A 20,919-nucleotide genomic window follows, 5' to 3' on the forward strand; every position below is an offset into this window, starting at 1 on the left:
CTGTTTTACTTGCTTCCTGCAGTAAAAGACAGAAACAATATTCACTGATAATGTAGCAGAACCATATTTGAGGATTGTTAACACAGTCTGAACCTCTGGCATTATACTGTATAACAATGCAACCAGACTTGGATTGATGACTGCGTCTTGTTTTTTTGTGGAGAATGTTTAAGCAAACTGTTAGATATGGAAACGAGAAGACAATGCACTCGGAACAAAGAGAGGGCTTTTATTTAACAGGCTGATGGCAAGACAATAGAGAGGATTGGGGACATGCCGTAATAGAGCCTGGATTACTGAGAAAAATAAGACTTCAGTTATGAATATCAGAATATCAAATAAAGCAACTGAACTGAACAATCACGCAGCCAAAAGCTTGAATTGTTCTTCTCCGTTGCTGCACGGATGGCTGTTGAATTACAGCTGCTGTGCTCAAAATGAGAGATTGGCTTCGACAGTTTTACATTTATGAATAAATCTGAGGACTTTCACGATTTTCATGCAAAGAGAATGATGCTGGAGTTGCAGGCAGTTGCAGTGGCTCTGTGAGCTGAAGATATATAAACTTTAGTACATGCAGCATTCACATCAGTGCTTACCTGCAAAGGTGCTGAAGTTCTGGCCTCCTGTGATCAGGAGCGGTTCTCTGGATCGAGCTTCTAGATGTTGGGGGGGGGGAGCCTGCTGAACTGTGGCTGTCTGAGCTGTGTAAACCCTCTACCTCTATGCTCCCCTGTATGGGATGGACAGGCAGGCAAACATTTTTAAGGAGCCCGCTCGATCATTAAAAACAAAAAGGCATGTCATACAGCTCTGGCGTGCTGGTAGGCACTCCAAGATTGGCTCCTACCCTGCCGTCCGTTCAACCAATAGGGATCCTGTAATTAGGAGAGGTGAGCAGCACGACTGCTCACAGCGTAGAAGCATTAACAAGGTGCCACTTAACGCCGGGTTTCTTTCCACACAGGTTTGGAATTTGGGGTCAACATGCGAGGTGACATCGTATCCGAGCCACTAGTTGATTTTGAGATTTGAAATTTAAACGGCTCCATGGGTGTGAGCTTGAAAACTGTAAGCTGTTAAATCCACACAGCTTGAGGTCTCTGTTACAGGAGAGTAGATTTAGATTTAGAAAGAAGTGCCTCTGGCTATCGCAGAGGTGGCTCATAACTAACAGTGGAAACCGTAGAGCAAGAGGTAGTCCTGGTGCTCGTGTTACGCTCTGGATGATGCACAAGAAAAAAAGACAGATAAAGTAGAACCTCGTAGTAAATAACAAGCAGTATATAACAATAGCCTTCTCTACCACTGGAAGGAAACTAAAGATATCAGTCAGATAAACCTGCTGCTTTTGGTCTGTCTCCATGAGATGAAGCGCTACAGTCTCTTTGTAGAAATTCACTGAGAATAAAAACTGTTCATGAAACGGTTGCAGCAGCCTTTTTCAAAAGGTTTCCAGACTTGGTGTCAGCCTTTTAATGTCTGCAGCCGTTTTTGTTTTCTTTGAATGCAGTTCGGCTACTCGGATGTTTTGTATAGGAGTAGACCAATACATTTTCATAAATGTAAAACATTTTCAGAAACGTCTCAGTGAGAAAACAAGCATTCTTTTGCTCGCTCTTCAAAAAGCTTGCATGTCTTTTTTATTCAACAACATGGAGGAAGCTGGAATCAGGAGACGCAGGCCTCATACGGAGGGCCCTAATTAAGCTGCTGCTGATGCCTGAATTGTGCCACGTAGCCTGTACAGCCTCCAGCCTGTATCAGGGGAATATATATGTATACTGTGTATGAGAGCCGTAACTACAAAACATTGGCTGAAAAAAAGTTGTTATTTATGTTATTTAACACTATAAACTATAAAAAAATTGGAAACTGTTCAACCTATTTTTCATACAATTCAACTGTCAGGCTATAGGTTGGTTAGTTTGAATCTGTACTCCGGTCTGTACATTTATCCATCAATTTTGGCTAACTATATCAACCATTTATCAGTAGCCTACCTGTTGGCGAAGCTTAACTATTTCAACCAAAATGTCCTTAAATTTTAGTTAACTGTCAGATTATTAACTATTTCAACCATAAAGAACTTCTATCTATGTCAAGCATTTAACAATAACTTTAGTGAATGGAAACTGTTTCAAGCATTTATCAGTAACTTTTAGCTAACATTAGCTATTTCAACCATAATTAATCCTAGCTAGCTATTTCAACTATACTTAACTATTTCAGCCTTCTATCTAGATATAACATTTAGCTAACTATTTAGCTACTTATTCATTACATTTAGAATCTATTTCAACCAATTATCAATTAATTTTAGCTACCATTTGAACTGTTTTTTCATTGTTTTCAGCTAACTATTTCATCCCTTATTAGCTAGCTGTAGTGTTGTGCTTTCTTGCTAGCCCCCACACTATCATAACCTGTGATCCGTTGCTGCAGCTGATTTTCTATGTGGATATATGTGTTTTTAATCAAATTATACATATACTGCAGGAGTACCCCCTGAGGGACAAGTACCCCAAAGTCACTGAAGTAATATAAACTTTGTATGAATGGCAGAGCAGCTTCAATTAGATAACACATTTTGATTCCTATTTGCTCTATTGAATAAAAACAAAAACAAATCAAATTATTCTGCTTCAACATCATCTTCCATTCAATTCCTAAATGCTGTTTTTTGTGTTTTTTTTTCAGTCTGTCCAATAGGACTGTGTACATCTTGCATGACTGATGGTGACTCAGACACATGGCTATGATCCCTGCAATTTACACATTTCAGAATAACCGTGGCTGTCACAAAAAGAGACAAATGGTTGTCTTCTTCAGCTTAAAGCAGAACAGCTATCAAGAGAGGTGTCTGTCTCCTCTGTGCACGGAACATTCACGGCAATTTAACAAAAAATTGTGCTAAGTACCCACAAAGCGTCTCATGCTACTTGTGAGAGAAAAGCTCATTAAAAACACAGACCCTTGTAAAAATGACGATGCCTGTCAAATGCTTTCATGGAAGCACTTTAGCTGTAGTTCAAGTTGCACGTCACATAAAAATAAATCAGCAACAGATCAGTCTGTGATTATGAATAATTAAAAGTTGTGTTGTCAAATTAGAGGAGTACGAAAAATCAAACAAGAAAGAGGATTTTTAACTTCTAAACATAGTTTATTGGCATTCCAGTGGAGAGAAAAAGAAAGCCAAGCTGTTGCGACAGTAGCCCGGATACTCAGTTTCATTTTCTGGCTCAGAGCTGTCAGTGCTTACATCAAATAAAGTTTATGAACATTGTTCCAAACATGTCAGCTTGTCCATTCAGTGTCAACATAACAGTGCTGAATGAAATCACCATTTCTGTGGTTTGTAGCTTTGAGTCAATGTTTATGTTCACAAATACTGACTCAACTGTCAGAATAACAGATAATATTTCTTTGTTGGGGAAATTTTAGCCGTGTTAGCAGCTCGGTTGTCTGGACGCGAGTGTTGGTTGGTTCACCACTTTGGTCCAACCTGAAATATCTCAACAACTGCAGGGTGGATTGAAATTTTGTGCAGACATTCACATGATGGCTTTGGTGTTCCTCTGACTTTTCCTCTATCGCCACCATGAGGCTGACACAATGGTTCAGCCTAAAATATCGATATCAAGAATTGTTTGTATTACCACGAACTTTGTTGTACTCCATTGGGGATAAAAATAAAATGGTTTTGTTGACCACCTGACTTTTCATCTAGTGTCACCATCAGGTCAAATTTCCAATTTTCAACACTTTGGTTTGGACCAAATATGCGCATAATTATTTTTTGTAAACCTCAAACGAAGCTACTTTGTGTTTAGCACCAATTAGCGATTGTGACCATGCTGAGACACTGAACTAGCATGGTGAACATGGTAGACATTATAACACGTCAGCATTGTCATTTTGAGCATGTTAGCATGCAAAGTTAACATTTAGCACCTGTGCCTGCATACAGCCTCATAGCTGTACACTCCTAATCTTGTCTAATGTCTACATTGTCCTGCACACGCAGAATTTGGGATTAATAAATAATGGGCTTTTTCACAATTGGCATTTCATTCTGGAAAGAGCATTATTTCTGTCCCTTTACAAACTGAAAGTTATATTGTGGCATGTGTGGACAGGCTTGACTTTCTAAAGCACTTTTAATGAAGTTGATCATTTCCTGCAATCACAGCCATTTTTGTTAATTGGCCTCAATCCTCAAGCCAGTGGTTCATTTTGCAAATCCCAATCAGATAGTACTTTGTGTGTACTGCTGGTTTTTGAGTGTAATTAATACCATTGTCTTGTACACAACTGTTAGAAATGTCTGTGCTGACGGCACAGTTCTGTTTTGCTGATTCTGTACTGTGAGCTGTTAAAAACCTGCAGTTTGCATTTCGTGCTCTTCAGAAGCTTCTTATCAGTCTGCAACTTGTGCTGAATAGTAATAAAGCCCAATATACTGTTTCCCAAAGCAGGGAATATTATTGACCTTCAGATCAGCGTTCTTATTGGTGCCGCTATTGCGGAAATCTCAATTCCAACACAGTTAATACTTCGGAAATGATAAAACTTACATCCCTTACTGACAAACTGAGAATGAAAAATAATATATGTTGCAATGCAGATACGAGGCGGGTCTCTCACATGTTCTGTAGGCAAGATTTTGAAGCAGGTTTCTTTTCAGACAGCAGTCTGTGTGCTGTTTACCTACAGGCTAATAGCTGCAGATGCCAACAGCACTCACAACATTTTATTACAAAAACTGTCCCGACTCTTTCTTATTCGAGGTAAGTATTGGTTTCTGTTCATAAGGCTTTTCTCCAAAGGTTTCTATATCTTCTTTTGTTTATTTGCTGCAGTATTGGAGTTGATGACACTCGTTCTGAGTCCTGGCTGATCCTATCTAGCATCTACATTCTGCACTTATTCCTGGAATAAACTGCAATACATCCCGTACTTTTAGGATTTGGCAATGAAGGGATAATTCAATAATCTTGTAACTAACCTTTTTATCACTTTGATAAAGGGCTGGGCAGGATGGCTGAAATAAATATCACAATATAATGTGATGTAATGATGTGGCAAGTGTGGGTGACTCACATCATCACATTCTGAGGTCACTTTTCTGGCTCTTATCATGGCTCATTATTGGCTTCTATCATCAATTCAACTGCAGATAATTTTCTTAATTTTGATTAATCAGCTTGTTTGGTCTATAAACTGTCAGCAGAGAGGGACAAATGTCCTTCCCAATTTTGCGATTTGTCCTTTTTTCGGCCAACAGCGAACAAGCCAAAGGTATTTGTTTCCAGTCACCTAGACCAGAGATCAGCAGACAATGTTATCTGGTAATTAATGATGTTCTGATTAATCAGCTATCAAAAGTTATCAATTAACTTTTTTCAATCAACCAGCTAGTTGGTTCAGCTCTCCTTTCCATATCACGATCTTCATCAGCAGGTGGAGTTAGAATTGACCTCTGAGCACTTTACACACTTCTAAATAATTTATAACTTACGTTTATAGACGGACCAGAAAACTGAACATCTACAATCCCAACTGGTGAGACTGTTTTCTCAGAAACACATTTATGAACAAATTTTGTTTATTTCTTATTCAAATGTCCGTGAGCTCATGGACTGCATTCACATGTGCATTTGTATGCCCGATTCTAACAGGATCCAGTTTCTTACCGACACAATGTGCAACATTTCTAGAATATTCCCCTTTAAATGAAAAATATTACCATTATTAACAAATGAATGTCTTACAAGAATCACACACCTACTGCTTCATATATACAAAAATCTATACATCTATATTTATTGACATTGGATCAGTGTCACATGCACAATCCATCACAAAAATACAACTGTGGATGCATAACTACTGTACATATATGTACAAATGCATGACGTAACGTGACAGACTGCAGATATAAAACCACACACTGTCATACAAATAATTTAAGCCATTTCAGCAGAACATCATTTCTCATATGCCATCTGCAGTATGTTTAAGGGCGACAGCATATGGTGCCTCTGCCCATCATATGTATAATTAGGCTCCTAACAGGTGTTCTCCGGCACACTGAAACCTGCAATCCAGCTTAGAAGCAGTCGAAGACATGAGCACAATACAAGCTCATAACTTTGACGAACCTTATGAAGGAATCCTTGGGATCTTAAGAATTTCACAACATCTGGAGCCGCTGAAGACTTTTTAAGGATGTTTTAAGAAGCCTGAAACTAGGACAACTATGAAAGGAAATTGTATGTCATTAGACGGTAAATGGTTGGTTTGCTTTCCACAAAAAAAAATGTTGAGGAAAAAAAGACGTGGAGTGGTGTGAATGTCATCCATCACTGCTCTGAAGACACATTAGTCTCCGTCACTGGATGTCATCATCATCAAACAGATCCTCAAAATCTGTGGCAGGGAAACAAAAACTGAATTATTACACTACAGTTACATAACAGCAGGACAATGAAACACCGGCCGTATTTCAAATGTTTCTGCAAGCCAGACATTTTCTCATAAAGCAGCGTTATAGGTTGGAGGGCTAGAGGGGTGCAGGGTGATAAAAGTAAAAGGATCTGAGAATGCACTAGCTGAGGAGTCTGCTGAGCGCCTTTCCTGTGGGTCTGACAGTTTGTGAGGTCAGAGGTCAGCAGGAGAACTGTATGAACATGCACAGGAATATGTGCCACATCCTCGGTTTCTGCATGCAGCTTATATTTAACACTCACTGGGATGCAGCTTGAAGGAAAAAAAACTTTCATTTTTAGTGAATCTTTAACCATTCAGTCAGTATTGCATCACCTCTATAGCCATTCCCTGCCATGTGCCATATGAGGGGATACTGTAAGTTGGTGCTGTATGTTTGCTGAATCTACAGCTCTTTTCATTTGCATTGCCTTTTTATATACGGCTCTGTTTATATTCGATTTTTCTTTTTAGTTGTTTTTCTGTCTTGGGCTGTGGTTGTGTTATTACCAGCATTTTCACTATTTTCTGACATTTTTAGGCACAATAATGAATCAAGTGATTAAGGAAATAATCGGCACATTAATCATTAATGAAAATGATCATTAGTTGCAGCAGAGTGTTATCCTGGTAAAATAAAAGCTGGGACTGCAACTGGTGATTATTTTTGTGATTTTTTTAATTGATTGCTTAATAATGAAAAAAAGAGTCATTAAAAATTCCTAAAGCCCAGGGTGATGTCTGGAAATGTCTCATTTCGTCTCATCAGTAGTCCCAAACGTTAAAAACATATAATTTACAATCACAGAATAAATGGCAGAATGCAAAGCAAAGGAAGGAACAGCCTCTACTCATTTTCTTTGTAGCACATCTCTTGAAATCTTTCAGAGTGCTACCGGCCAGTTTACTTACTACAAGTCCACATACAGTGCATTGTGTGCACACTGCACACAAGAATTTACACTTTTTTTTTTTGCTTGTTATCCACAAGTCCTCCTTGTGCACAGACTGCTGTTTTAAAAGGTGTCATCAAACCCACAGAACATAGAAATCAGACGGCACATGACAGAAAAACAACATTTTGGCCCTAATTAAAGCCTTCGCAACAAACACATTACCTACATGAAAGACAGGTATGCTCAGGTGACAAAATTCCTTCTGTCATGTTGTAACTGCTGGTCGTATGGCCAAAAATATGTGGATTGATTGTTGAACGTTTCATTCCAAAACCCTTGGCATTAATATACTGCTTTAAGATCTTTAGCCCAACTGATACTGGATTTCTGAAGTGGATACCACTATCAATATCTAAGATTTTAATATCTTGGCCAATTTTTTTATATACAACAACAAATTATACAAACAAACATGTTCAGTGAGGAGCCCTTAAATTGACATGACACGTGTACTGAGAGGGACATTTTACAGTGGAAAAATGAAGTTCCTGCCAACATACGAAGGGGGGTGAGCTTAGGCCTTATGCAGGTCAGTCAAGTTCTTCCACACCAAGCTCAAAAAACAGGAAAAGGTGTTTCCCAAACTGTTTCCACAAATTTAGAAGCATCTTCTTGTCTAAAATGTCACTTCATTAAAGTATTTAGATGTGTCCGAATTGGAACTAGGGGACCATAGCACCAGAATATTTAACACATTACTAAATGTCCAGTCTGGGGCTTCTGCACACTGTGAATGCACATTAAATCTTTAGATGTCCAACTTGCCTGGTTAACTCACAGGACTGATGAATAAACATAGCAGCAATGCAAAAATAGATGATATTATCCAACTTTAACCATGCAATAAACCATGCAGACAAGCTGACAGTGGTTAAGAATGTGAGCATGCAGTGTTCATAGTGCGTATTAAACATGCCCACAACTGACCCTACACAAATATTTCCAATGAGATACATTTATGTTTTACTTGCAGAAACAGTTTGATTATACTGGAGTTTCATGTTGGCTATTAAGTAAAAACTTTGTAAAACAACTTAAAACATTCACAATTACAGACAATTACAATCCACTGGAGTTATTTTTCCACAAATCTGCTGTAACCTGAATATTAGTGAGCAGTATGAAATCACATAAATTAACACAGCAGCTTTACTTTTGGGACTAAAAGAATTGAGCTAGGATGTCACTGATTGTTTGAAGTAATGAACATTCAAAATCTCTTTAAAAATGTAGGCCAGGGGACTTGGAGCTGCTTTCAATAAGCCTAGAGACAGTTAAGTGGTACACATCTCTATCGGAAGGGAATAAAGCCTGCCGCCCCAAATGAGCCTCATACAAAGCACATCCACAGAGCTCCTGCTGAGAAGTCGGCGTGGAATCTGTGTCGCATATGGTGAGACGTTGTGGCTGTTTGATGTAGCTGCGCCTCGGGACAGAGATCACACTACATTATAAAACACAGTTTGTAAAAGGGGGATGGGGGACATGGAATGTTTTGGGGTCCAGTAAAGACATTTCCTGCTGTGGAACCAACAGCACTCTGACGCCCAGAGGTGAAATAACATTATGTGCTAATAGATTCAATCTGCTCTGACTGACAGACAATTTCCTAGATGAAGATGAGTGACTCCTCCTGAGTTCACTTCAGATTACCAGAGTGGCAAAATTAATTTGCATTGATACATCTATTTGTAAAATCCTCTAAGAGGATCATTACAGCCAAAAGGTGGCATCAGGCTCAGTCTGAAGGTGAAAAGATTAATCAGCACCTTTCAGAAAGTCAATACAAAGGTCAGAGAGCTAACTAACTCGTCTCTGTGGTCTTTTGTTTATAGATCGAGGTTTGTGTGTAACATGTGCCTCTCCTACTAAATCCCTCCAATCAAATATCTACTTCCTGAGGAAAAATGTGCAGCTAAACAAAAATGTTCAGCTCCATTGTGAACAATCCGCAACGCAGCCTGATGTCCATACTAGTTTTGCTGAAAAAGGACAACTCGACGGAACAATTCTAGGATCCAGAACATTCAGTCGTGCAATAAAGTAGCCAATGGCACGACCGGCCTTGATACTTATTTGACAAGACTGTATGGTGTCAAACAGAACAATAGAGAACTGACAGTAAATTTGACTGCAAGCAATAGTAAAAACAAGGCATTAGTGTTAGCAGCTACTGGCCCCTAACTCCTTCCAGATGAAGACAATAACTGGAGTAATAAGCTGTTTCATCTCCAGGCACATGTAGCATTACTGAAATGCTGGACACAAACCCAGTCGACAGCATGTCAGTGAAAAATATCTCTTTGGGGACTGCCCCAAATATTGCCCTGTGTATCAATACTCATCATTTACTGCTACTGATGTGGCGCTGAATTTTAGGCATTTGGCTGACACTACTTTAAATAGCTGGCTTGAGGAAATATTGATTTTCTTTTATTTCGCAAATGAATCTGAGGTGAATTGTCAATGATTCCTTGCCAACATTTATTTAAATTAGCTTTGAATTGCTATGTATCAGATTTTTACCAATATGTCTGTGTCTTTTTCAAACAAATAATAGATCATGTATGTACATACTGTGTATGTGTGTGTTTTGAAATGTCTAACAAGAATAAAGTATATACACCACCCTATTGCTATTAAAAAGGAATAGATTTTCTTTTAAACAGATTACTGTAGCGGTGGCCAGTGGTATATACAATGACTCCAAATACCACAGACTCTCAGTACACAATAACTATAAACTATATACACCAGGCATGTCAAACTCATTCCATAAAGGGCCGTGTGGCTGCAGGTTTTCGTTCCAACCAAGGAGGAGCACACCTGGCTGGAATCAATTAATCAGCTGATCTCAGTCTTCAGCTGATAATTAAGTGATCCCTTGATGTTGATTGGTTGGCCTGGTGTGCTCCTCCTTGGTTGGAACAAAAACCTGCAGCCACACAGCCCTTTATGGAATGAGTTTGACATGCCTGATATACACTATAAAATCAGTATTTCTTCAACAATTTCCAAAGGCTTCAAGTAGTTCTGCTGTTGAGAATCTTAGTTTGTCAGGTGGAAAGGTAAGCCATGGCAAGTTGCATGTACAATATATGAGGAAATCTTTACCATTGAAGAAGTCTGAATGAACTGCCTTTTCATTGGCAGCCAGGTCCATCAGCAGTCCTGTGCTTCCCCCAGCCTGCCAGAGAACAAACACGCAGCTCAGAGACACAAATTTAACCCAAGAGAGACAGCCAGCTGCTTACCTGTAACTAGCCTGTTACTAACACTCTGTTTAGATACATTTGTCATTATAATTAATTGCACTCAATCATGCATCTGCAAAGACGGTATGTTTTGTGCTCTTATGTGACTGTTTACAAACTAGAAAATGCTAAACCCTATTTTTGAATCACTACTTTTGAATTTTTCTGCTGCATCTTCCTGGTTTCATCCCAACCAAGAGACAGTTTGTCAGTCCAAAAGGCAGCTCTTTGTTGAACTTTGTTTAGTTTAACATCAGGCTTCACGTGATTAGTTGAGTTATTTTGCCAGTTTGTAAAATGAAGTACATCAGATAGATACCACAATACACTTAACATTTACACTGTGATAGGTGACCATAAATTCTCTGGGATGGTTAACAGTATATTGTGATACATCCAGTGGTGGGATGTAACAAAGTACATTTACTCAAGTACTGTACTTAAGTGCTAATTCAAGGTACCTGTACTTTACTAGAGTTTTTACATTTTATGCAACTTTATAATTAATCTCTACTACATCTGAGAGTCAAATACTGGATTGTTTACTCTGCTACATTTGTCATTTATGTGACAGTTTTAGTTACAGGTTACTTTTAAATTACACCTTTTCATACCCTTCCTGTCCAGTCAAAACCTTGTATCTCCAAATTTGGTGATTTGGAATTCTTCTGATTAATTTAAAGATTAAGTGTTCATAAAAATAATCAACTATTTTAAACCCTCTGGGATTATCTGAAAATGCATCCTCAAATAGCCGAAACAGGGCTGTTTTTCTGAGCTCATAAAAGAGATAACTACAGCAATGATACAAACATATAATGATTGTCCAGAATATGATGCATTGTGCAGATTAAACTACCCAATGGTTTGTAAAGTAGTTACAATTAGGTCAGCTTTAACCAACCACAGCAGTAAAATCCAGCATACAATTTAGCTGTTATACAAGAGCAATTAATTATATTAAATTAAATAGTACAACATTGACAGTAAACGTTTCCTGCATAATAGGTACTTCTGCTAATGGCTAATTCTGCTGATAATATTTACATAGTTTCAATTTTACTTTGGTTAAGTTTTAGATGCATGACTTTAAATGATAGTATTTTCTCAGTTTGACATTACTACTTTTATTTGGCGAAGTTAATGATCTAAATACTTCTAGGTCAACCCCCAAATAAATAAACGTTATTCATAACATAAGCTAGTTAGCTAGCTAAATCAGTTACCAAGAGTCTGTCAAGTTAGCGTTACATGAACATGAACTCGGCGAATTTTTTTATTTTTTTTTTACTTCAACTAAAATCTAAACTTGACTATGAAGATATTAGTCTGTAGATTGGGTAATAAAGAAGGCTTTTAAGAAACAGCTGGCTAACGTATGATAATTGCTTATATACGTATCTAAGATAACGAGTTATCCGGCTAACTAGTTAGCTAACAAACCTCATCCAGATCAACGTACGGCCCAGCACCCTCCGGAAACATCTCATCCACTGCTGGTTTCATGGCGGTCGAGTTTGACTGATCCTTCAGTGGCATGGGTGAACAAAACCACCAGGTCGTCAGGAGGTCAGATTATCATCAAATTCGTAGCTAGAGATGCTACACTGTGAGCTACACGGCCAAGCTAGTGTGGTGCCGGGTGAAAATAAATCCGACGTGAAAGCACAGGCAAGACATAAAGGTTCCGCAGCAAGTTTGTTTTGAAGTTTTCATGCATGAAATTGCGCCACCATTCACATAACATACACAACGTATTAATACTTAACCAGTCGAGATGTAGCCAACATTACTTTTAAGTATTCAAATGTTTTGCTTTTGATTTGAGCTGCTGGAAAATGCTGCTATAAGAAAAAAACATAATAGGCTTCTGTGTTGTGAAGTTTACAATTTGCATACTTTACACCATTAATACAAAGTTTGTTTCTTTCTAACATCATAATGACCACTTCCATACATGTTTCATTCAAAATACAACATTTATACCACTGCAACATACCTTGCATTGTAGTACCACATATTGTCTACCATATGTTTTGTATATGACATACGACATATGACATGTTCTGCATACTAAAACCTTACAGGCAAATTTAAACACTAAAGCTACTTATGGGGAAAATTAATAGACTGATATCAAGCTATATATTGTCGTAATTTCAGTACATTAATTGTCAGTCTGTAGTTTAAATAACTTTACATGTGAATTAAAACACTTTTCATGCAGATCTTTTCAAATCAGTTTTTGTTTCTGACTCTATACATGTGTGCATCCCCAGTCTGAAGAAATCCTTAACTGTACACTGATGTTTATACAGTATGTTTCATTAAAAAATCTTGCAACAGAATAAAAAAATTCACATTTTAGTTTCACTGACTTTTATTAACTCTAATAGATGCTTTATGTTTTCATATTGTACCATCAGCATCAGGTTTATTTAATATCATTTGATTCCAAGATGATTATATTTTACACTGCAAACGAAACGGCAAACAGTTTTCATTATGCTTATTAAACAGCTTGAATGGCTAAAACTGTGTGTAACATTTCTCTATGCTTGTAATATCACACCTTAGTGATGATGTGCCAAACAACAAGGTGGTTAAACAATGACTTAGCATTCACTTATACTGCAATACTTCAATCACCCTCACATCCAGCTTCTAACTATAATGAACAATATAGGCATGCAGTCATTTTTGCTGCAAACCATTTCATTGGCTTTAAAAGGCAGACCTGTGCCATACATAAACACACTGAGTGACTGACCTCCTGGTCACAATCACCATAAAAATATTAGTCAAATATTTTCCACATGATAAATCATCTTTTCCCTCCCATCAGCAACAGCACCATCTTGTGTTGGATTTCTACTGATGCTACTGAGTAGTTTTGTCACAGCCTTGCTGCCTGCTGGGAATCATCCTGCTCACGTCGATGTTGTTGTTGGCGAAGATCTCCTGGGCCTTCTGGACGGTGGAGTCCGGCAGGGTTCGTGTTCGGCCCAGGATCCAGGCGAAGTCGACGTGGAAGAGCCTCAGGATGTCCGTGCAGGAATACACCAGGGCTGAGTTCACGTAGTCAGTGGACAGGATCCAGTAAGGGGAGTAGGGCAGGACTGTGGCATTAGGGAGTACGAAAGAAGATCAAAACCAGATCACTACCAATATTTCCTCCTCATATGACACAGGAAGAGAAAGTAAACTGCATCATATGAGGGTGATAGAAGTGGATGCCCACTAACTTGACCGACTGTCAAGACAACACACAACAGTGAAAGTTATTCCCAAAGAGGTATCAGATGTCTCGCTCACCGTAGGAGTAACTTATTCCCAGCTTGGCGGGATTCTTCAGATCCTCTATGACTCCAGTCCCTTCAATTTTTCTCAGCTCTCCTTTTCTGTTTTATTCCAAACAGTTAAAATTTCATGTTGGATTAAGGGAAATATAAAACATGCAAAGATTACCTCCTGACTCCACATTTGCACAGAGAAATTGCAGACAGGACTCACAGTATTTCAGAGCTGACCACTCGAATGGAGCTGTCCGTCCTCAAAGTGAAATTGGTTTCGATGCACCGTCCCTTCTCAAACTGGGCCGGCAGCTTGGCAATTTCAAACCATCTCCCCATGAACTGTGAGGGCAAAAACACACTCGAGTTCAAAGACAATTCAGAACACCGTCAGTAGAGAGTATGAATAAATCTACATACTTTAGTGGATTCATTAAAATGTACAGCAGGTGTCCCATCAAACCTCATCTTTACCAGCGGGGAAAAGTAACTGAGCACAATTACGAGTAAAATTTTGACTACACTTGAGTATTTCCACTTTATGCAACTTTACTCCACAACATTTCAAAGGGGATAATGTATATGTTATTAACCTGGTGGTGGGCACCAGGATAAAATCACTTAAAATGACCTCCACCTCGCCAGCTACAACAGTACAATACTACTTATGCCTTAATGCCCTAGTAATCCAGTAACAGTTCACTTTAACACCAAAATTTGGCATATAACACTCTATAATGTAGATGTAAACAGAGAGAAGCTATTTACATGCTTATTAATGTGCCATAATCATCGCCAATTCTAACTTGTGTAAGGACACATTTAATATAGCTAGCTAGATAGATAGCTAGCTAGATAGATAGATAGATAGATAGATAGATAGATAGATAGATAGATAGATAGATAGATAGATAGATAGATAGATAGATAGATAGATAGATAGATAGATAGATAGATAGATAGATAGATAGATAGATAGATAGATACTTTATTTATCTCCAAGGAGAAATTTGCAGTTCCAGCAGCTCAAAAAGGTGGACACACAAGGGCATGCAAAATAAGAACAGGAACTACTTTCAAGTAATGTGCAACTTTATGATTAAATATGTGTTTTAATATATCATATTTCATTATCTGTTTCTACACCAGCCTCCTCTTATGATAATGATGATAATAAGTGTTTTAGTTCTTATTGCCATATAACAAAAATCAAATCAGATACAGCACATACTCAATTTTTTCTTTTAAAACGGTACAAGAGGAAAAGGACAGCTGTTTTGGTTCCAACACATCATGTCATCCCCTCGCTGTCATTGCACAGCACCAAGCATCGGTCTGCCAGTTTATTTATCATATTCTGCACAAAGACGCTTATACCTGTTTGAGGTTGAAGGCCGGCTGAACGGCTGGTTCTGGACATGGTCCCCAGTGGGGCACCTGAGCCCTGATGAGTGGGAGGATGAATGCAAAAACCAGAACTAAAGATAACTTCATGGTAGAGACGGTCCTTTGTTACCTGCAAACATTTACCAACCAAAACATACAAATGAGTCACTGACTAACAGCCTGCAGATCAACTATTTATAGCTAAGGCAACAAATAACAGAAATATGACATTAAAAAAACATAAGAATACAACATTAATTCAGGCTGTTCAATGCAGTAATCAGTGAGTAACCTGTTTATCATTATTTATATAAGCTACCAAATATATTTTCTTACCACTGTGGCCTGGTGGTGCAGATCTACGTTCTCTCCCTCAGACAAATTCTGGTATTTGAATTGGAGACGTTGCTCTCTGTGAGATTTTGCAGTATTGCGTCTCTGTGTCATCAATAGCTGCCTTTGTGTAGAGCCAGCTTTATTTCAGACATGAAGTAAGCTATTAGCAAAGTGGAGTCATGGGGGACATACCAGAAGAAATTTTTTAACACAATCTAGATGTTCTCTTGCCTTAGATGGGCAGGAATGTGTGTGTGTGTTTTTTCTTTACCCTCAGGTTGCAGAGATACACAATCTTTACACACGCAGCAGCAAACTGTGGCCATTTTTAATGTTATTTTCAAATCTAAGAAAGGAAACCACTTAGTCCCGGTTACACAAAGGGGCTGACCGAATGAATTAGATCAGGACCTAATTTAATATTCTTTGTCACGTTCACATCAGCTTGCTTATACATTTGACAACTCGGGACTTTGCAACGTGGCTCTTAAGATGGCAATGCCAGTCTGTCGGTAGCCAACTTCAGTCCAGACTGAAATATCTCAACAACTGTTCAACAGATTGCCATGAAATTTTGAACAAATATTAACAGGACCCATGCAATGAATCTTTGAGTTTGGGTAACCCTCTAACCTCTCATGTTGTGCCACCATTAGCTTCACATGTGGTTTGAAGCGAAATGCCTCAATAGTTATTCAGCAGATTTGCATGAAACTTGGTACATTCATGTTTGGCACAAGATGAAATGTAGAAGCTTTGGTGACCCTCTGCCGCCACCAATCTGGTTAATATCTGTGGTTCAGAGTGAAATGTCTCAATAACCATTGGATGGATCAGAAGAAGAAGAAGGCATGCTTTATTTATCCCTCTATGGAATTTTTTTATAAACTGTGAGCAAGCAAATGGGTGCAGACATTTGTTTTTGGTGGTCGTCTGACCCTTCATCAAGCACCACGGGTAGGCAAAAGTAGGTTCGTGACCAGAAGGTTGCCAGTTTGATCCACACAGGATTAATCTGGCTGGGGAAAGTAAAAAGCAGCACTTGCCCCTCTGTTATCACCATCACTTGGGCAGATCAGACTGTGTCTGCACTGGTCAGCTACAGAATGTGAATGTGAATGCACTCAGTGAAGCTATCAAAAACAATGAAGGCAAAACAAATCAGTTCTACTAATACTGGTTTATCTATCAGCATTGTATACTCTCAGTCTTGTTTCATAATAACACACATTACATCGCATTTGTCTCCTATGATTCCTATTTCCACGTATTTCAACCCTTGTCTGACATTTTCCTCAGTGTTCTGTGAGCAGAATCCCTCCTCCCTGTTGCACTGTGTTGGTTTTCAGCCAGTGTGACTGGTGACTCTCATCCCGTCAGTCATCATGCTGGAAAATCTGCTGGAAACAGAAGACTCGGGCCGGGTCCACTTGGAGCACACTGTGAAACCTCATCCAGCACTGAAGAGCATCATTTCACAGAATCAAGTGTTTACCAAGTGTAGATTTGTTAGTGCCATGTTTCTGGAGAGAAATAGACTGTTGTTTTGTTTTGTTTTTTACCCATTGAAATGAAACGTGCAAAAGTTTTGAATTAGCTTTGATTTGTGCAGACTGGCATAATGTTGCAGGATATTTGTGTGAAGTGTGTAATCTTTATACTTTCAATGCTACCACACAGTTTGCTGTGAATAGTCTGAAAAGGAGGCAGATGCTCGGAAAAAGAACCAATTCATGGGTTTGAAAATATTACTGCCCATAACGTTGTTGATCTTCTTTTCCTCGTGATTTGTGTTAAAATGATTGCTTACTTGCTCGTGTAGTTAAAGAATATAAGTTGCCATATGATCAGTAAGAGCTGGACATGTGCCAGCCTAATCAATTCATTCAAGAAGTCTTGTGAAAATTTGGCAATACTTCTGTAGTTATGAAATGTTGAAGAAGCGCGGTCATGCATGGTTATGCAGCAAAATACATGCAAAACCTGTCAATTAAATGGAAATACCATTAAATGCTGTCTGCTTTCAGACAAAACCCCATGGCTACAAACAAGGTTAAATTAAAAAAGAGAAAGATCAAAAGGCTCAATTTCCACCTAATACACTTCAGAGAGGAATGACTTGTTAGCTGCACCCGGAAACATCAAAGCCTGGTTAAAGCAGAGGCGCCAGGTTTTTTCCCTGGATGGAGGCAATGAGCCTGACTGGTCAGTGGATGATCAAGGAAAGAACCAACCACGCTGGCTCACAGATGAAGAAAAAAATATCAAAAGGGGAAGGGATATTAAAGAAGCAGATGAGAATGCAGACAGTGTTTGCCTGGAGCGCTTCAGCAAAAAAACGTCTGGCCCATACTTGTTTTGATCACATGCTTGTAATTTGTAGTTTTTGTTTCTATATTCTACCAGATAGAGGGTAAATTCAGTGATCATCAAACAGGCTTTTGTTTTTGTCTCTTTCAGGCATTGCAGTGTTTTTTTACTTCACTTCCTGCATGCAGGCTGCAGCATGTTCAGTACTGTGATGTTTCTCTAGATGGCGCTCTTTTCTCTGTCTTTTCAGCCATGACTGCAGTCACTCATGCAGCTATTCATAAATTTAACCAGCCAATGACAACCATTCTGTGGGAGAGCTTCTTCACATACCTTTTTCTGTGGACACGCCTACCCACCTTTGAGAAAACACCACCCTCAGCCTACACCTCCACGTTTCCATGGTGCACAGACCAAGACAAAGTTCCTGTTCCTAAACATGCAGTAATTGAGTGCTTTTGCCACTTGGGGGCAGCGCAACAAGATGTAACCGCAACAGTGACACATTATCACTTTATACAGCTGATATGGCTAATAAGCTAACAAACAGCTGCTTATTTACACATCAAGCAGATGCAGAGCAACATTAGCATTTATTTGGAGTTGTGTTTTGTCCATCTGAAGAGTCTTTGATGCTTTGAGCTCTGTTTGGTTCGCAACTAAATTCTGAAGAAAATATCTGGCTCTTCACTTGCCAGGAAGCTTCCTCCCTGTTACTTATGACAAACTAGCTATTCTGTCAATTTCAGCTATGTTTTGAGCATCAGCATGTTAGCATGACTACACTTAGTATTTTAAACTTTCTTGTATGTATGAATGAAAGTTAGTAGAGACCTTCCTCACGACAGACATTCAGACTTGGTAGACAGGTGTAACTAATTATGTCACTAATTAGGGTGTTCAATTCCAGGAGCCTGCTGTTGTTCATGCTGGCTTATTATCTTATCTAAATGAAGCTGAGCCCTTGTTAATGTTAGAAATTACACCATTGTTTTTTCCTGCCATGGCAACAGTGTCTTCAATGTGGAAGTCTAATCTGAAGTTGAACTGGAAGAATTTAACATTCTAATATATAAATCTGGGCTGTTCTCAGTTAGTTTGTGGGCATGTGGTTGCAGAGATGAAAAAGGCTAATCTCGAGCGTCATGACAGCTACAAACATGGTGAACTGGATTAGCTGTGAGGACAATCGCGCTTAAAAATATGATATGAATGATGAGTCTTCTGTGGAGTTTGGATGTCCAACAAGCAGCTTTCACAAGAGCACATTCTGTCAGAGACGGTGTTAGACAGGCAAGTTATGTGGCTAAGAAGCTGAAACCTCATCAGAAAGAGAATTTGTGAAGGAGAGCCTCGTTGCTGCTGTGGGCTGGGGGCATCAGATAAAGTAAAACTGTTTTGTCTGGAATAATTCACTAAATATATTTGCTGTTTAATGTGGAACCAGGTGATGTTCCTGACAACCAGCATAAAAGCATTGAGCTGCAAAGCAACAACCTGCTACTGAGAGCAGCTCTTTTTTTTTTTTTTTTCTAAAACTGACTCTTGCAAAGACTCAGTTCAAGACTGACTCACCCAAATCTGGAATACCAGCTGTGAGTCACCTCATCATCATGACTACCGTCTGACATAAGACACCTCGCCAAAGAGAAGCAGTTCCAGTCAATGCAAAGGTCAGTGTGATATACGTGTTCAATAATTTATTATGGCCAAGGCTGCCACAAAAGAGGGGCCAGGGCCATCCTTATACAATTGCTGGCCCCCTTCAAGTGAACCCCCTCCATGCTCTCTTTTCAATCAACAGTGATTGGCACCAGTGAGAATTGCCCTCAAAGGATGTTATGAAATGGCCTTCGGTAGGAAAAGGTTTCCCACCCCTGTCATATCATATGTCATAACACACACAAAGTTTGAGAATGATTCCTGCTGCTGAGGCACACCAGTGTTCACAACACCACCTGTGCCCTTTCACCTGAATAGAAACTGACAGCTTGACTGTGTTGTTAGTCAGAAGGATTGTTTTGTCACCGAACAAAAAGTAATTTTAATTAACTATTACACTAGTTACAGTACGAGGAAATTAATAATTACTAATCCACATCAAAAATTAAGGAAGGTGGGTGAGAGACTTTTTAGTATGATACAAAACCACAAACAAAGGCAGAAAGAAAAAGATCCGTAGAAACAACCAAGCAATCTGTCTAATGTCAAGAAGATTTAAAGAAGGGACATTTTGCTCATAAGACTGTGCAAAAATGTACAAAACAGCAGAACGAGGTCAAATAGATGCATTGACGAGGGTTTTTTCAGCCTTTTGGACATGAAGCAGACTGCAGATTTCTTAAACTCAACTATTTAGAACACTGACACACATATATTTAAATTTTAAATACTGAATACGGAGGCACAGCCACTTCCTAAGCAGACTAATAAGGATTCATAAAATAAAATACTTGGTACATGTTGGAAAAAATCAGCAAGTTGTAAACTTATTAAACAAATTCTTTCTTAATGTTTATAGTGCTGCTTTAAGCATGCCATGCTCCATAGAATACATAATATTTTAAAGGAACATTAGGATATTTTTCATTTACCCTTAATTCAATTCATATAGCTCTATGTTATGTACACTTATTTAACCTTAATGCATTCATGAAAACATAAGTTGTTCATTGTCCATTAACTTCTGACAGTAGGTGAGGGTTGGTTAAGCTGATAAAGTATGTGGTTATCCTTTAACAAAGATAAGAATCCCATTGCCTTTATTTTCATGGTTTTGGTCAAACATGCCTGAGAATGTGTCACATTGGTGGGTCAGAGGTCATTTCCCAGGTAAAAACATGCATGGGGGCAACAACATGATCCACTAAGGATCGAAGCGACCACTTTTTT

General features: G+C 38.7%; 2 protein-coding genes across 2 annotated transcripts; both read right to left on the reverse strand.

The window, feature by feature from the left end:
* Nucleotides 1-5,797: 5,797 nt before the first annotated feature.
* LOC121615584 (COP9 signalosome complex subunit 9) lies at nt 5,798-12,332 on the reverse strand. Its single transcript, XM_041949971.1, has 3 exons — nt 12,146-12,332; nt 10,563-10,635; nt 5,798-6,435 (listed from the first exon to the last, which is right to left on the reverse strand). The coding sequence occupies exons 1-3, from the start codon at nt 12,239-12,241 to the stop codon at nt 6,398-6,400; spliced, it is 207 nt and encodes a 68-aa protein (XP_041805905.1). The 5' UTR covers nt 12,242-12,332; the 3' UTR covers nt 5,798-6,397.
* A 772-nt stretch (nt 12,333-13,104) lies between these two features.
* On the reverse strand, nt 13,105-15,790 carry apoda.1 (apolipoprotein Da, duplicate 1). Its single transcript, XM_041949799.1, has 5 exons — nt 15,718-15,790; nt 15,373-15,511; nt 14,216-14,337; nt 14,018-14,103; nt 13,105-13,821 (listed from the first exon to the last, which is right to left on the reverse strand). Exons 2-5 carry the CDS (start codon nt 15,487-15,489, stop codon nt 13,583-13,585), a joined length of 564 nt encoding a protein of 187 aa, XP_041805733.1. The 5' UTR covers nt 15,490-15,511; nt 15,718-15,790; the 3' UTR covers nt 13,105-13,582.
* Nucleotides 15,791-20,919: the final 5,129 nt, after the last annotated feature.

Source organism: Chelmon rostratus, chromosome 12, assembly GCF_017976325.1.
Source record: "Chelmon rostratus isolate fCheRos1 chromosome 12, fCheRos1.pri, whole genome shotgun sequence".
NCBI lineage: Eukaryota > Metazoa > Chordata > Actinopteri > Chaetodontiformes > Chaetodontidae > Chelmon > Chelmon rostratus.

Coding starts and splice junctions, on each gene's coding strand:
- LOC121615584 (XM_041949971.1), bottom strand. CDS start 12,241: ATGCCACTGAAGGATCAGTCAAACTCGACCGCCATGAAACCAGCAGTG. Junction 10,636..12,145: donor CGTACGTTGATCTGGATGAG/GTTTGTTAGCTA, acceptor GTTCTCTGGCAG/GCTGGGGGAAGCACAGGACT. Junction 6,436..10,562: donor TCATTCAGACTTCTTCAATG/GTAAAGATTTCC, acceptor TCCCTGCCACAG/ATTTTGAGGATCTGTTTGAT.
- apoda.1 (XM_041949799.1), bottom strand. CDS start 15,489: ATGAAGTTATCTTTAGTTCTGGTTTTTGCATTCATCCTCCCACTCATC. Junction 14,104..14,215: donor GTGGTCAGCTCTGAAATACT/GTGAGTCCTGTC, acceptor GGAATAAAACAG/AAAAGGAGAGCTGAGAAAAA. Junction 13,822..14,017: donor GGGAATAAGTTACTCCTACG/GTGAGCGAGACA, acceptor CTAATGCCACAG/TCCTGCCCTACTCCCCTTAC.